Here is a 16785-nt window from a genome sequence, read left to right as displayed (position 1 = left end):
TTACAGTCTTACCTAAAAACACAGCCACGAATAAAGAATGGTACCAGAATGTCCTCCGAGAGCAACTTCTCCCAACCGTCCAAGAGCAGTTTGGTGATGATCGATGCCTTTTCCAGTATGATGGAGCACCTTGCCATAAAGCAAAGGTGATATCTAACTGACTCAGGGAACAAAACAGAGATTTTGGGTCCATGGCCTGGAAACTCCCCTGATCTTAATCCCATTGAAAACTTGTGGTCAATCATCAAGAGACGGGTGGAAAAACGAAAACCTAGGAATTCTGACAAAATGCAAGCATTGATTGTGCAAGAATGGACTGCTATCAGTCAGGATTTGGTCCAGAAGTTGACTGAGAGCATGCCAGTGAGAATTGCAGAGGCCCTGAAGAAGAGGGGTCAACACTGCAAATATTGACTTGCTGCATTAACTCATTCTGTCATTAAAAGCTTTTGTTACTCATATGATTGCAATTGTATTTCTGTACGTATGTGATGACATCTGACATACACACATGAAAACCAGAGGGCAGCAGATCATGTGAAAATATAATATTTGTGTCATTCTCAATACTATGACTGACTGAAGTATTGTGGTTATCCAGATGATTCAACATACCGTTTCATCTTCTCTTCATTCACAGGCATCAGTTTGGTCAACATGAACTTTCAATCAGTCCTCATTTTTAAATATTTACAAAAAGTAAAATGTCTCTGTATTTTCACAATTATCCCAGAAGCTTCTACTTCAAACGTGAGTGATAATTTCCAATAGATATCAAGGCACATGTTAAATAAATAAAGTCAAGTATTCCTTTCATCAATTTTATTGAATGTATTCACTTTCAAATAAACTTTTACAAACTGCAAAACGGCTTTTGGTAACACCAAGGAAATAAGTTAAGCAAATTGAAAGTAATTGATAGTGAAAAAACATAAATACAACAAAAGAAAATGGAAAAAAAGAAAAAAAAAAAAAAGGCGAAGTAGTAAGTGCTTCATTTAGAAATGCAAAAGCATCTTATGAGCAGCAGAAACTAAAGATGACACCAACCAGCCTTCATGCTGGTCAGTGTAACTGTGGTAACACCAAGCAACACCATATTTTATACTGGCAATGTCATGAAAAATCCTTTCCCATTTATTTGGATACTTACTGTAACACGAGGCATACACTGTTTTTGCGCCGTAGTGTCAAACTGACACACCAGGTGGCAACACAATCACACAGCAAAGCTAAGACTACCCGCCCACTACCAGCTCTGCTAGTTTTTTTACACCTTGTACCTCGACTAAATGGGTGAGAAGAAAGCTAATATTAAGCAAACTTGATAAATAAATAGTTCAAATATTACGGGTGGTCTCTGAAGCTTGTAACATCTTTATTTTTGTTACCTTTTAAGCAATGCAAGCCAACCCCTATGACAATAACTCATTCCAATCAGTCGTCAAATCTCTCGCTCCAACTACAAAACGAGAAGATTGGAGGGGGAAATGATCAGAATGGAGGACAATGACAGAAATGAGTCGATACCAGGTTAGTGTGAGGAATTGGCAGGTCTCTTCATGTAGAGTCGAGGTACAGGGACATAAAAGAGTGAACACACTGACACAGAAAAAAAAAAATACTTTCTTAGTTTAGATGATGTCCACGATCAGAATAGCTTAATTTGTTCATTCAAACTGGTCTGTTCTACAAATATGAAGGTGCTCTTTATCAATGGTTAGAAAAACGTACTTGTGCACAAGAACCACTAAGAGTACTAGACATGCTGTGATAAGTTGAAATAAGACCTTTGTCTGTTGGTTTGGTGCTGCAGTGCATCCTCAGTCCCAACAGAAACACACAAGAGCGTCCAAGTAAAATAATGTTAAATCTTCATTTTGTTTTTAAGAAAAAAAAGAAAAAAAAAAGACTTCTTGTTACTTGGTCACATTGTTCTTTGACAAAAACAAAGCATTTCCTTACATAGCAGAACCTCAGAAAACCTCAAGTAGCATTAGAATTAAAACCACCAAGAAGGTTAATTTTTAATCATATCAAAATAATCCTAACGCAAAGGCAAAAACCCAACAGATAAATCACAGCAAATTTATATACACATACACATTAAGAAAAGAGCTGTCAGTGGTGTTGACGAGAGGCTGGCTGAATGGAGGAGGAAGATTTGGACAATCAGATAAGCCCCGGGTCTTCTCTCTTCAAGGGGCGGTATGGGGTTGCCATAATGGCAGATCTGGAATGGAAAAAATGACAAGGAGTGGGGGGGAAAAGCCACAGCTGGGTGTTCACCTCTTTTTGGGAGCTTGGGTGGTACGGGGTGGGGTCACAGGCCGACCAGAATTTACACCACCGTACTGGTACTTCGCCTTCTTCTCTGAAGGCTTTAGGATCTTAAGAAAAAAAAAAAAGAAGAATAAACATCTGAGTCATTGTTTCTGTACTAATGCATCGGTTCTGAAAAAAACATCACAGCTCTGTTTGCTTTTTGACTACCTGGAAGGAGCACATGAGGGACTCATCCACGCTCATCATGCCGCCCGCATTGTCAAACTCCCCGCAGTAGTTTGGAGCAGAGAAAAGTGTGACCAGTTGGCGTTTGGCAAAGAACTCGTATCCATCCTCCACAACCTGTTTTAAGACATGTGGTGTTATTCTAACGCCCACGGCGATCGATACCAACAAACAGCTCTTCAGCTACTCTCAGAAACTAACTGTGCTGTCAGGGTAGAGCATACGAAGCCACCTCAGTAAAAATCAGACCTTCTAAACAATAACACCATGCATAGTGCTTAAAACACAGTATCTAGTATTCACCAGGGGTGTAAATCAACAGCTTTGTCACAATATGATGTTATATCAGTTCATTAGGATGACGATATAATATTTGCTGATATGACAAAGTCTGTTACGACTTCCCATCGATATGACGCAATATCATCTGCTGATCTACTGTATTTTTTGGACTATAAAGTGCACTTAAAATCCTTAGGTTTCTCAAAAATTTATGATACACCTTATAATCCGGCGCATCTTATATATGATTACTGTTGTGCTTACTGACAGATACACTGCATCACTACCTGATCGGACCCCTGAGCTGTCTACGAGACTGCCTGACTGTAACGTCTAAAAAAGAAGTGTATTCATGCAAGGCAGCCTGCAACTAGAGTACATGCTAGCAACAATAAACCTAGTAAGTTAGTTCAATATGAAAGTTGGGTTTATTTTGGCCTAATGTCACAAACAGGGCAGTTTGCTCCAACTACTCTGTCCTCCCGGCAGTGATGGATAGCTCTATGTCAGGAGAGAGCTGTGTAAGGTTACTGGACTTGATTTCTCTAATGAAAACCGGGGACGTCTCTGATTTTGGTAAGCGAAGAAACTCTACCTGGGGGTTGGTTTGTTTTGTCTAAATTGCCACGCCAACGGGGCGGGGACGTCAGGTCACCCTACTGGAGGGGTGGAGTGATATTACACACTTGGGAAGAATATGTAGTGCGCCTTATAATCCGGGACACTATTATTTACTTTGATATCAACTCACAAAAAACAAATAAATATGATTTGACCATTATATTTCTAAGCTCCTACAGGTAACAGGCATTCTTAAAAAAGGCAATCAATATCGTCATTTTTAAGATGTACAATATTATCATTCGGCATCAATTGGATTGTTAATTATTTCATTAATATATTGATTAAGATCGATTTGTTGTTACACCCTTAGTGTTCACACCTGTTTTTTCTTCTGTGTCATGATACAGTCACAGAAATGGATAGATAATTGTGAAGTGGATGGAAACAGAAACCAACTACCTTCAGCAGTCTCTTAATTAGTAAACAGTTTAATTTAATCCATTTAAATCCAGCTGTTCTGTGAAACCCTCCAGAGTTTTGCTAAAAAACATTAATGAACAAACAGCATCATAACGACCAAGGAACACAACAGACTGGCCAAGGAGAACTTGTGGAGAAGTCTAAAGCAGAGTTGGATTATTAAACAATATCCTAACATCTAACAAAGTACGGTTCCATTCATCAGCAGAAAGCAAGAACCTATGGCACAACGTCAAACCTTAGCAGCTTCTGGGGTGGAGGTACAGCAAAAACAACAACTCTAAACATACAGCCAGAGGTATAATGGACGGGTTCAGATCACAGCATTTCCATGTGTTAGAATGGCCCAGTCAAAGTCCATAATTAATTCAATTCATAATCTGTGGAAAGACCTTAAAAACTGATCTCCAAAGACCTTTACCATCCAACCTGACTGAGCTGGAGCTGTTTTAATAAGAAGGGGGAAGACGTGAGCCTTTTTTGGTTATGCAACACCGATACAGACATACCCCAAAAGACACACCGCTGTAGTTTCAGAGAAGAATGGTGCTATAAAATTGTTATTCAGGCCACTGAATATACATGTACACCACACTTTTCAGATTTCTTATTTTTAGATAAAGAATCTTAATTTTTTCCATCCATTTCCAAATTATTTACTGCCCTGTATTGGTCAATTGTATAAAATCCCAATTAAAACCAGAATATGACAAAATATCAAAACAATAAAAAAGGACGAATTTGCTTAACACTGTAGGAATTAAATTGAGCAAAACAACGGATTAAGCACTTTAGGGTGCTTGTATGTATGATGCATAGGAGGGAAGAGGTAACATTCAGGGTCTTCAGATTCCCACCCTGATTACCTGGTGGGCTCTGCAGATGAGGTCCAGGTCGTGGCGGTTCAGGAACTTACTGACCACATCAGCCCCGAAGGTGAAGGAGACCCCGCGATCGTTCTCTCCCCAGCCTTGCACGTCCTTATCCGGATCCGACCACAACAGGTCGCACAGAAGGCCTGATCCATGAACATCGAGATAAAACACACAATGCAGCAAATGGATGAAAAGTCATGAAAAAGCAGCCTCTTTTCCCCAGAATTAAACGTTTGAATCTAGAAACATCTAGTAGAGATCAGAGGTGCATGGTGTAGATGAAGCAGGAAGTGTGTGCAGACAGAAACGGTACCCGTGTCTGGCACGTCTGTTGGCCTCATGATCCGACGGATCTGCTCCATTGACTGCAAATCAGGTGAAAGCCCTGAGATAGAAAAAAATAAAAAGTTTTCCATTGGAGTGGATGCATATTTATATACATTTTAAAACAGTGTGTAGATTTTGCTTCAGGACAGAACCAACGTTATCCCCTCACCTCCATGGCAGCAGAAGATCTTCTCATCAATTATAGCAGCAATGGGGAGGCAGTTAAAGCAGTCTGTGAAGGTCTTCCACAGCTTAATGTTGAACCTGCGCTTGCCTGCAAATGCACGAGCACACATTTTTAGGAACCCGGTGTGTTAAGGGACTCAGAGCCGTTTGCAACACGAGTAATCATTCACTTACACTCGTCGTAAAACCCATAGATACGATTGATGGAAGCACACTCGTGGTTTCCTCTGAGCAGGAAAAAGTTCTCTGGGTATTTGATCTTGTAGGCCAGCAGAAGACAGATGGTTTCCAGGGACTGCTTCCCTCTGTCCACATAATCACCCAGGAAGAGATAGTTTGCCTCTGGAGGGAAGCCACCATACTCAAACAGCCTCAGCAGATCGGTGTACTGCCCATGGATGTCTCCTAGATAAGGTGAGATGCAAAGTTTGAAGTTGGGATTTTTGTTATTGGGATATTGTTAAATGGTAAATAAAAAAAAATAAAAAATAAATAAAAAAGCTCATAGTTTGGTAGAACAGCTATGCAAAAGCTTGTTAAAAAAATAAAATAAATAAATAAATTAAAAAAAAACACACAGTCAAAGAAATAGTTATTTAAACTGAATCCTAATGTCCATAGACTCATGCAACATTTCCTTGTTATGTGAGCTGATTTATATTTCAAAGTAATATATATTTTCTGGATACACAGTGCTGTGAAAGAAAAATATTACATTTAGGCTAAGTCACACTTAGATGATTTAGATCAAAAATATCTTTAGATCAGAAAAAGATGTCCTGATTAAATACAAAATGCACTTTTCATATGATTTAATTTAAGAAAGAGAGAAAAAAACAAAACAAAAAAACAGGCCATTTCCACCGTCCAGGGCAGATGTGGTTCCTTGACACCCATCAGTGTGAAAAGGGTTTTTGAAAGCCATTTGTAAGGCTTTGGGATTCCAGCAAACTCCAGTGAGAGCAAATATCCACATCAAACAGTTGTGAACCAGCCAAGGAGTGCCTACCAGCCTACCAAAATGACTCCAACATATTCAGCACTGCAGGCCTCGCCTACCTGTTAAGGTCGGTGTTCACGACTCAACAATAAGAAAAAGGTTCACCAATGGTGGAGTTTCAAGATAAAAAAAAAAAACCTTAACGTACATTTGTCAAAAAAGCATCTTGATGATCCTCAAGACATTTAAGAAAATATTCTGAGGTGGCAAAAGTGAAGCTTTTTAGCAGGTGTGCTGCCTGTTTTCTGACCAAAAACTAACAGCATGTCAGGAAAAAAGACCATCATTCCAGCAGTCAAGCGTGGTGCTGGGTGTGATGGTGTGACTGTCAGAGGACATTTTGCTGCTTCAGGACATAGATGACCTGCCGCAGTCCATAAAAACGGCGAATTTCGCTCTCAACCAGAAAAATACAAAAGGAAAATGTTCGGCCATCAGTTTGTGACCTTCATCTTAAGAACACGGGTAATGCAGATGGACAATGACCTGAAGCAAAAAAAAAGGTTTGAATGGCCTAGTCAAAGGCCAGACTTCAATCAAATTGAGACGCTGCTGCTAAAACGAGCCAGTCATGCTTGAAGGTGGCCAAATTAGACCAGTTCTGCAAAGAAAAGTATGTCAGAAACAACACGAGTTATTGCCGTGGGAGAGGGGCAACAGAGACAAAGATCCATCACAATTAAGGCTGTTCATAAAAACGAAGAACACATTATCCACCAGCACTTACACACAAACTGGCTTTAATTTTATCTGTCCTCTCAGGATTTAAGACCAAAGTCTCCCATCCTCGACCTTTATAAATTCCAGATGTTCCCAGCAAAGCAGAGTCTCTGCAGGGGAGACTCATTTCATCACTCGGCCAAGATCCGCTTCTTTTTATATCCTCTTGCGCCAACTTAAGAGTTGCTCTAATTTTGGCAAAGTGGTACAGACCGATCACTGAAGAGGTTCATACCACAAAAGGACAACAATAACCGCCTTCATCGTGACAAAGAAGGGAGCTGAATTTATGTCCTGCAGTCTTTTTGAGAGACTGTTTCATTATAAGATAACATTGTGAATACAAATTAAAATGTAAAAGCAACTAAAACAGAAACCTATATTTTATTTGAGCTCAGAAAACTGGTAGGCACACATTTTTTTCCCCCACAGTGCACATCAGAATTATTCCCCAAAACCCAAACCACAGCTGGCAGCAGAAGATATAGGGCCACACTGGGTTACTCTGTGTCCTAAAATGTAAACGCAACCTCGCCCTCTTGTTTCTTTTGCTGTTTTTCTATTTTTAAATATCCCGTTTCTATCTAAGAAGCACAACACTCACCCACACCTGAACAACTATTACAGTAAAAAACACGGATAGAGATTAAACACAGTAGATAAGAAAATGTTGAGATGCTCTGCAGACAGGGAGCTGGCCATTGCAGTGAAATCACATCAGCTTAGTGTCAGGTCGTGTTTTCTAAAGTCCATTAATGGCATTTAGGGTACAGTGTTTTTGAAAAATAAAAACCTACCTCTCCCTTGAACTTTTCATGTTGTCATTTTACAGTCAAAACCCCAAATGCATTTAGTTTAAATGTCTAGTTAAAAACAAACTGTAGATTTACTTTAATTAGAATTAGTAAGTTTCAAAACCACTAAAGTTTTCCGTCATACCGTTCTTCCTGCGGTATAAGAGTTTCTTTTTTAATCTTTAAATATCATCAGAGAGCAGAGTGGTCAGATCGTCCAGGTCTTGTATCACCATCTGTCCCCTCATGAACCCCGCCGTGTAGCTCTGCAGATTGCATGATGGCGGAAGTAGGCGAGGGCCCCAAATTTCCCCCTGTCTAAAAGAATAAACTCAGCGATATGGTAATACTGCTTGGTGGAAGAAGGCTACCCTATGTGCGAGACGTGCTTTCAGACAGTGGCGGCAGAAAAGTAAATGCATTTAAAATGATGTATAAAATGAAATTTGCAGGAGTGCCACCCATCTCCATTTTCTAAATTCAAGGTAAAGATTATGCCATCCTGAAATGAACGAGCTTCCTTCAGCTATCCCCAATTTCAGCGTTTAAGAATTAGAAAAAAAGTTGCCTGCAACAAGCACTATTAAGAGACCTGGTCGCGCTGTTGTTAGCATTACTCGCTTATCTGTGCCTGCTAAAGAACCATTTCCATGAGGTATTTCCATTTTATTTAGGCCATAAGATTTGGTTTTGGTCTAATCTATACAGAACATCTTTTGGCTTCATCCCTTTCATGATCAGAGGACTTATTTTGCCGCACAATGTAGCGTGGCTGAGACTGTAACAACAGAAAGAGCTCTGAGACCTCGAAGAATAAACCCAGGATCTGTGGGATGCGCTTTGGCAGCTTGAACCAGGAGACTTGCTACAAAGACCTTTGAGTCGCTTTGGATTCCAACAAAGGCCGTCTACAAACTAAGCCTGTCCCTTGAATGTTTTATCAAGCTGAAATATAAATTACTTGGAGACCGATCCTTTTACTGTTTTGTATTCTGTATACAACTCCTGAGGCTTCGTAGAGCGAACACATTTCAGGACACAAAGATTTCAAGAAATACTGCGTCATGAATACAGGCAAAGCAACATTTATCACTTTATCTGGTAATGGGTATTAATGTTGGAGCTCATCAGTCTGAGCAGTACTTTTGAAATAAACTTTTGCAGCAAAAATGAAAACAAGCAGAAAATGTTTTTCATGTGAGGCATTTCAATTTTATGAATTTTGCATTCACTTTTTGCCAGTAACAGGGGCAGCCTGGAGCGTATACCTACCTGCTGCCCTAGAATCAAAAGATACACCCAATGCAGTTGACTGTTCATAATAGTTATCAGTAGGGATATAATGATCTACGGTTTCAGAAAGCTTTGACTTGCCAAAGATGATTTTTGGTGTATTTGGATTACTATTTAACAACTATAATTAATAACATTCAAAGTGCTTTACCTCTCCCCCCCTCCCTTTCTGAGTGCCTTCACTGATCAGAAATTGTTTAGATTTTTTTGTTTGCAACCAGCCAGTTTTATTCATATTAAAAAATTACCCATTTTCATACCAATTCAAATAATGGATAAATAACTTAATTCATAGGAATTTCTTTTTAGCTGTGCCGATGGGTAAACGGACAGAATAATGATTACAAATGGGAACAAAAAAACAAATGTTGCAGTACGGTAATAAAAATGTATCTGGAACCCAAAAGAAAGCAAGACAGAAGAACCATATCTGCTAGCAAGTAAATAAGCTAAATTTTGCACATGAGGGTTAGGAAATTGTGATAAGATATAAAACAGAAAACACTGACCACAAATCTTCAGAGGAGCTTCCAGCTCCAGCAGGATTGGCTGGCTGAGGAAAATCTCCCTGGACTTGATGCAAAGGCCACGGACCTCCGCCTCGGTCATCTGGACGATCTTCCCTGGGCGACATCCCCGCACTGCAGGAGCAAAACAAACCTGTCAGTGAGCCTCACAACTTCTATGGATCTGCTGTCAAGAAGCAGAAGGGGCAGCATCAGGAAGAGCCCCCCCCAATGGAATCACCCCCCCCCCCTCCACCAAAGAAGAAAATACTCTTCAAAATGAACCACAAAAAGCTGCCTTGCAAGCAGATGAGCTGTGGGTGTAATGATTCTGCAGCTCAGAACTGATTAGTCTCAGTCATACTTCAGAAACCTGGTGCTGAGGCTGTGAGAGGAGCAAACATCTTCAGTCTCGGTGTGGGCTGTGTTGGCTTTGTAGCTCAACTGTGAGCTTAAGCCTACTTTACAGAACCATCTTAGAGCAGTGAAAAGAGAACTGAGAGCTGCAAACGTCGGCTGGAATTAGAAACCGAATTAGGAGGAGATTTTCAAAGGTGAGAGCATTTAAGTAAATAAAAATAAACTGCTTCAGTTTCATTTTGTCTATGGGGCAGAACATACAGACGAGATATTTTATTTAGTTAAAATATTTTTTTAATGAAGTTATTTGTCATTTGTATTCTTTCGGCAGCCTAGTTATCTTAACAGAAGCATAAACAGCATAAATCGGTCACACCATCCTAAATCTTGTTTTTGAAATCAACCCTCTGTTAACCTTCATTAGAATGAAAACAAACCATGAACAAAGTCACAACCAGGCAATTATGTAATAACTAACCATTTTGTGATCCCTTACAGTCAAGACGCCCACTAAAAAGCCCAATGGAGGGTTGCTGAGCTTGTAAGGAAAAGGAATCTTAAGACAGTAACGCTACTAAAATCCTTATTCTATTGGTTATGTTTTTCTAACAATTTAAGAATCAAACTGGTGAAAAAGAAAAGGGGGCAAATTAATATATGGGCAGAGACACTTTGGGAATGCATTTCTGTGCATATTACTCTACATCAGGAAAAGGCTTCCTTTACACATTTCCTTAATTAGTCTACATAATTGAGAAACTCGCATGTATTACGTGTAAAAAGCATTAAAATGTCACATTCACTTCTAGTGAGAACAGCTCTCAAACTCTGACATATTTCCCCTAACTTATCCAGAAGACTTTGAGTGGAAAAGCAAGTCCTGATGATCTGCATCACTTTCTTCAAGAAACGTAATAAACTGACGATGCTGGAGACCACTCGCTCTTTTAAATTATCTTTTACAAGTGTCTCCGCTACACGGTGGAGCTGCAATATAGACTTACACAGAGCTTCCTGGGGATTCTTTTCAGCAGCTCGATATTTTTTCCAGTCAGATTTGGTGATCCAGTCATAGTGTGGTGCTCTCCAAGGTGGCTTAAATCTGTCGATGACTCCCTGACAGATAAGTCCTCCCTCCTGGTTTTCACTTGTGTGAAGTGTTATTAATCCCTCTGATAAAAATTAGAAGCTGAAAAGTGTCCGTTACATCGTTACTTTCATCCATTGCCAATTAATATAACATGAATGACTCAGCTTTTTTTTTTTTTTTTTTTGGTTAGCTTGCTAGCTAAGCCTTCATCAATTAGCTCAACATAGCGAGTCACTGTCCCGTGTAATAAGTAAATGTTTTCAAATTTGTTCTTGCTTTCTGGACATAACATACCAGTCGTGTCCGTCAGGCAGGTACTCTTTCAAAAACTCCCCTTCCAATATAGGCTTGCTGGTCTTCGCCAATTTGAATGGCAGCAAATAACCTGATCGGGTGCTTGACTCCTAGATGGTGGTTTGTCAAAGAGAAGCGTTTTTCTGAGCCTGGAAGTTGGCTCCGAACTTCTGAGCAGTAGCTGTCTGTTCTTTGTGTTCACCCATTGCTAGCATAATTAGTATGCTAAGTGGAAAAGTGACGGCTAATGTTGTTTTCTGTGAAAACTGCAACACTGTCTCGGCAAATAAGACTTGCAGGCTTTGATTTGACTTCGGTGTTGTCCATTCCTTGTTAGACGCTTTTGGACAGTTCTGTGCCAATATTTGGTGTTATGGGTCAAAAAGCCCAAAGAGGTGACAAAGGTCTTCAGCAGGAATTTTTTTTTCCAGTGTAAGGTGGGATGGCTGGCGGGGGTCACTGCTTATCTGGATGCCTTCACGCGGCAGGATGTTGCGTAGTGCAGCTCATAGGGCTGCTTGACAAGCTAATAACAGCTAGCATTAGCATGTGTTGTCCAGAAGGCTTATAACTTTGTTGATGCACATTCAAGAACTTTATTGACCTTTTTATGTTGCTCTCAAACATCCATTAATACTGACCGTCACAGTCTAATTTCAGAGTCATTTTGACAACTCTCAATGTATGCCGTTACGCTGAAATGCGCTGGCGAGAACCTAGGGCTGGGCGATACGGCTTAAAAATAAAATCTCCCATTATACCTAATCCGATAAATAATTTTTTTTTCTCCCCTTCGTTTTCTAAAACCAAACTGAAGAAATTATTTTTAAAAACATTTGTTTTTCCCAATCATCTTGCCTAAGAGTTGACCTAAATTCAGAGTGCAACTAAATACAAGCTGGGAAACGTATTTATAAAACAGGATGGTAGGCTCTACCTTTTTAAACGATGGAAATAAAAAAAGAAAAAAAAGAAAATGTTTGCTGCTATTGGTTTTACACAATGAGCTAGTTTGAGTATATATATCTAAGACAACGCTTTACTTCAATTGTGTAACTTCAATCGTCTAAAAATAAATTAAATTGCCTCTTCTTAGGGCAAAGAAAAAAAGTTTCCTTCTTGGAGTATGTCCACAATATATTTTCCCTAAAGATATAGTCCACATTACATACTTTTACCAAAACAAGTTCCATTTCCAGGACTGCTATTGTGTAAAGTTAAATGGGGGACTAAAGGGTGCATTAGCAAAAAAAAAAAAAAAAAAAAAAAAAAAAAAAAACACACAAGTTGATTTTCAAAATAGAATTGAATCAATAAAAATCAATTTATCACCCAGACCTACATCCATCTGATGCAACCTGGCCTGTTGAATTTTAAAAGTCAACCAGACTCCGACCCCTCATCTCTACCCACATAAGCACCATGTAAATTACTCAAACTTCCTCATTGTTGCATTCTGGTTAGTCATGTAACTGAATGTGTGATATTGGTTAGACAATAAATTAAACGGTAAACAATCAGAGATGATAAATGTGACGAGATAAAACATTTCAAAACTTCAGTATTACTGGTGCTAAATGCTAGAGTTGTTATATACAAGTAGCCCTCTACTTTACACCCAAATCCAGTGCTTAACATTAAGCAGAGTTTGGGCTCATTAGCAAACCTCATCAGCAGAGTAAGTAAGTAAGCTTGGACGCTTAGCCTGCTTGGCTTTAACACTGAATCTTTCACTGCTGGCACTCTGCAGACTGGCTCTCTTTTAGAGTAGATTAGGTTTATAAGATCACCCAGTGGCAAAAGCTGAATTGAAGTGTTGACATGGATCTGTGACTCAAAAACCACAGCAGTTTGTGTGCAGCGCTAAGTCAGTGTGTATGGTTCAGGGTTTCCTCGAGAATTTTTTTTTTAAACCGTGGTCGTGTTTTATTTTTTTAAGGGGGTGGAGGTGACTGGCATCATCATCAAATTATTGGCATTTTTGTTCATACATTACTAAGTAATAACTATTAGCAATTAAACAATCGGTCAGCTTTCCTTAAACTACTGACTGAAATTTTGATATTTTATCTTTTCACTTACTATGTCAAACCTATGAACTCCCAGTGTGTTTGATTTCTAAAGACATCAACATACAGAATGTTATTTAATGTACTGCCCAATAAAAATCGCAAAGATTATGGACATTCTTTGATTCTTTGACATAATATTGTAATCGATTTAAAATCATTACCTCTGAACACGTACAGCATGTTTTTTTTTTATCCTTTTATGGTCAACGTTTGTTACATTTATTATAATTTAGTATAAATAAATAAGGCTTGCGATATTGTCCTCAAAAAAAAAGAAAAATTAATTAATAATCTGAACTGGCAAACAAAATGTGTACCATCACTGACAAATCTTTTTTCAACGAAAAATGTTTTAACAGAAAACATATCTTATTGTGTGAAGCTATAAAGAAAGAAAAAAAAAACAGATCTAGACATTTGTTTAAATAAGATATCCTGCCCTGTGCAATACATGACCTGTGAATAAAATATATATTAAAATATCTATACCTTAGATTTGATGCAAATTAGTTATTAGTGCAATTAGTGCAAAGTGTGTGATTTCTTATTAAACAAGAACTGGTGTGAAATTGGTTTGTTGCTCTTGCTTTATCATTATAATTCATAAAAAAAGTGTGTTTTTTTAGGATCATGGTTCCAACCAAGAACCTCAACATGGTAACTTCGAGTCAATGAGCTGAAAACATCTAAAATTACTCTGTAATCCTAGACTCCTTCACTTTTTAAAGCTAAAAGGATGAAAACATAGCTTGAACACATAAACAAAACATTACCAATAAATAATGTGAAATCATAGAATAATAACTTGCAGACAATTTGTAGATTTTCTTTAGGCAAAACCTAAAAAAACCCTATACTGAATAAATCACAATTGCCCCAAATACACAATGAATGTAAAACCAATCTAGCATGAACAGAAAAACACACATAAATAATTACACTTTTTAAACATGGGAAAGCATGATTTTGGCGACCCCAAACATGCCAAGTCCATCCAGTATCACAGATTTAGGAGGAAAGTACAAGGACATGGTCCTTAGTGCTCAAGTATAACTGCGAGTACCCAACAGGGGAGAAAACTCCTGTTCTATAAAGCAGGTACATTCAAAAGGGGATGTGAACACAGACTTAATGACAAATCTTTATAGCTTAGTAAAAATCTCTAGCTCTGAAATGTCTCACTTGTTTTTAGTGAGAGTATGAGAGCCATGAATCACTGCAGCGTGCCATTCTATAACACTATCTTAGACGTGGCAAGATTACTGGCATGAGAATATATTAAGAATTAGGTTTTTTTTCCCCCTCCCTCTACTTTATAGGGTCAGAACAACAAACCTTCACAATAAGAGCCTTGATGTAAAAAGTTCTGAGATCTTTAAATAAACACATTTAGTTGTGTATTGCGGTCCAAGCACTGTATTTTATCCCTGACAGATATTAAGCAACACAGAAAATATTCTGTCAGAAAATAATGAGCTACTGAAACATATAAACACTACTACTAAAAATAATAGAAACATTTACACTGCTGTTAAACTAACTGTGATGACTAGATAAAAAATATAATTCAATATGTTTATATGGTTAGATCTTTAGTGTGTGCCAACTTTACACCCTAGTAGTGTTTTCATACTAAAATACTTTTCTCTGATTTAGGTGAATTTTGAAATAGGTCTGTATTAAATATCAGCTGTTAAAACCGATCTAGCCAAAGAAGTATATCATTAGTGTCAAAGTCTTTATTCTTTCATATATGAATTATTACTTTCTCCCAGACCTTTTAATGTCTTTGTACTTATTCAGTCAAAGTATAACTACAAACAAAAATAATTCACTTTAAAAGCTTAACATAATATATCCCTGTTGCACTTTTACCCTTAATGGATTTCCCTCTGCCCATTTATTTCCCACTTCATTTCTTTTTCTTTTAAAAATGGGGGGGGGGGGGGGGAAAATGGGAATAAATGGGCACATATAAATCCATTGTGGAAAATACAACAACGATGTATTAGAAGAGAAAATACATCCATGTTTAAGATATACAAGGACAACAAACAAAAAAAAAATCCAAAATAAATCTATATTTTTCCAATAATTTTTGTAAATATATTTGTGGAAGACATAAATTTAAGAAAATATGAAAAACAAAAATTAAATTTAAAAAAAAATTAAATGGGGAAGAAAAAAACACATCTGTAGAAAATGAAAGATTGTCAAAAACAAAACGAGAATATAACAATAAATAACACCTAAAGATTGATGTTGAAATAAATAATGTCTCATAGTTCTTTATCATTTATTAATTTATCATTTATTAAATGATGAACAGTTTTTTTCTGCATTTAATGGTATATTGATTTGCTTAAACTATTTAGGGGACAATGTATTTATTACGCCCTTTATTCTTAATTGTGGCAGGCTACATAGATACATATCACTACTGTGCAAGGGTTAGCATGAATATATAAGGCAAAATATAGAAACTTCTGCAAAAAGGACGGCGCTAATGGTCAGTGTTTATTATCCGTCCACCTGTTAGTAACGGGGCCGTGTCAAACAATCCGCTTGAGGCGAAGCAACGTCTCTGCCCCTCCTTCTGAACACCAACCGTTTAGAAAATACATTTGCTACAAAAAACAACAACCTATAAAACCACATGGTACAAAATACACCCAAATACTAAAAAAAAAACTGGGCCAATTTACATGGCTTAAGTTATCTAAGGCCTCCCATGAAACTGCGCCAAACACGTAGGCGCTGACCGCTGACAGTGTTTATAAACACGGCCAGGCAGCTAACGGAGACGCTAACTGCAGCTAGCCGATACAACGGTACCAATGGCTGACGTTAGCCGCAGCTGCTAACACTCGCCTGCGCTCTGTGAAGAAAAAACCCGGGGCTGTTGCTAAAACACTCAACGTTTTCAAGCCATATGACAGAGCCCGAACCTCTACCTCCGCTCAATAACGCATACTGGCGAAAAATATTTACCCTCCAGAAGCCGAGAGATGAGGCTATCCACGTTCAATTCACCCTCCGCCATCTTCACACTGATGTTGAACACCACAATTTCAGCTGGTTGATATACGCAGCGGACACTGGGGGGCGCTATTGAGGCCGAACGAGAACGACGCAAATCAATAATGAAATGACGAACTCACGCAAGCAGGTTAAACAATATTATTCAGAAGGAAAGTTTGTAATCAAAACTAATTACTACAGAATCGAGGTCCAAAATACTGCATTAATGTTTATAAAACTCAAAATGTACCATTGTTACAATTAAAATATAAATGACAACGCTGCATTTTGTAGACATTAAATTATTACAAAGTAAAATAAGGGAAAACATCTTCAAAATATTATTTACAGAATTTGTCTTACCAACATAAAATCAGTTCCCCAATTCAATTTATCCCGTTTGTCTGTAG

At 38.1% G+C, this 16785-nt stretch overlaps 1 protein-coding gene across 1 annotated transcript; it reads right to left on the bottom strand.

The window, feature by feature from the left end:
- Nucleotides 1-807: 807 nt before the first annotated feature.
- On the bottom strand, nucleotides 808-16441 carry LOC105925621 (serine/threonine-protein phosphatase PP1-beta catalytic subunit). Its single transcript, XM_012861570.3, has 8 exons — nucleotides 16346-16441; nucleotides 9542-9673; nucleotides 5400-5630; nucleotides 5209-5313; nucleotides 5026-5097; nucleotides 4704-4855; nucleotides 2494-2628; nucleotides 808-2390 (listed from the first exon to the last, which is right to left on the bottom strand). The coding sequence occupies exons 1-8, from the start codon at nucleotides 16395-16397 to the stop codon at nucleotides 2286-2288; spliced, it is 984 nt and encodes a 327-aa protein (XP_012717024.1). The 5' UTR covers nucleotides 16398-16441; the 3' UTR covers nucleotides 808-2285.
- Between the last annotated feature and the right edge of the window lie 344 nt (nucleotides 16442-16785).

Source organism: Fundulus heteroclitus, chromosome 19, assembly GCF_011125445.2.
Source record: "Fundulus heteroclitus isolate FHET01 chromosome 19, MU-UCD_Fhet_4.1, whole genome shotgun sequence".
NCBI lineage: Eukaryota > Metazoa > Chordata > Actinopteri > Cyprinodontiformes > Fundulidae > Fundulus > Fundulus heteroclitus.
This window is presented reverse-complemented; position numbering and strand designations above follow the sequence as displayed.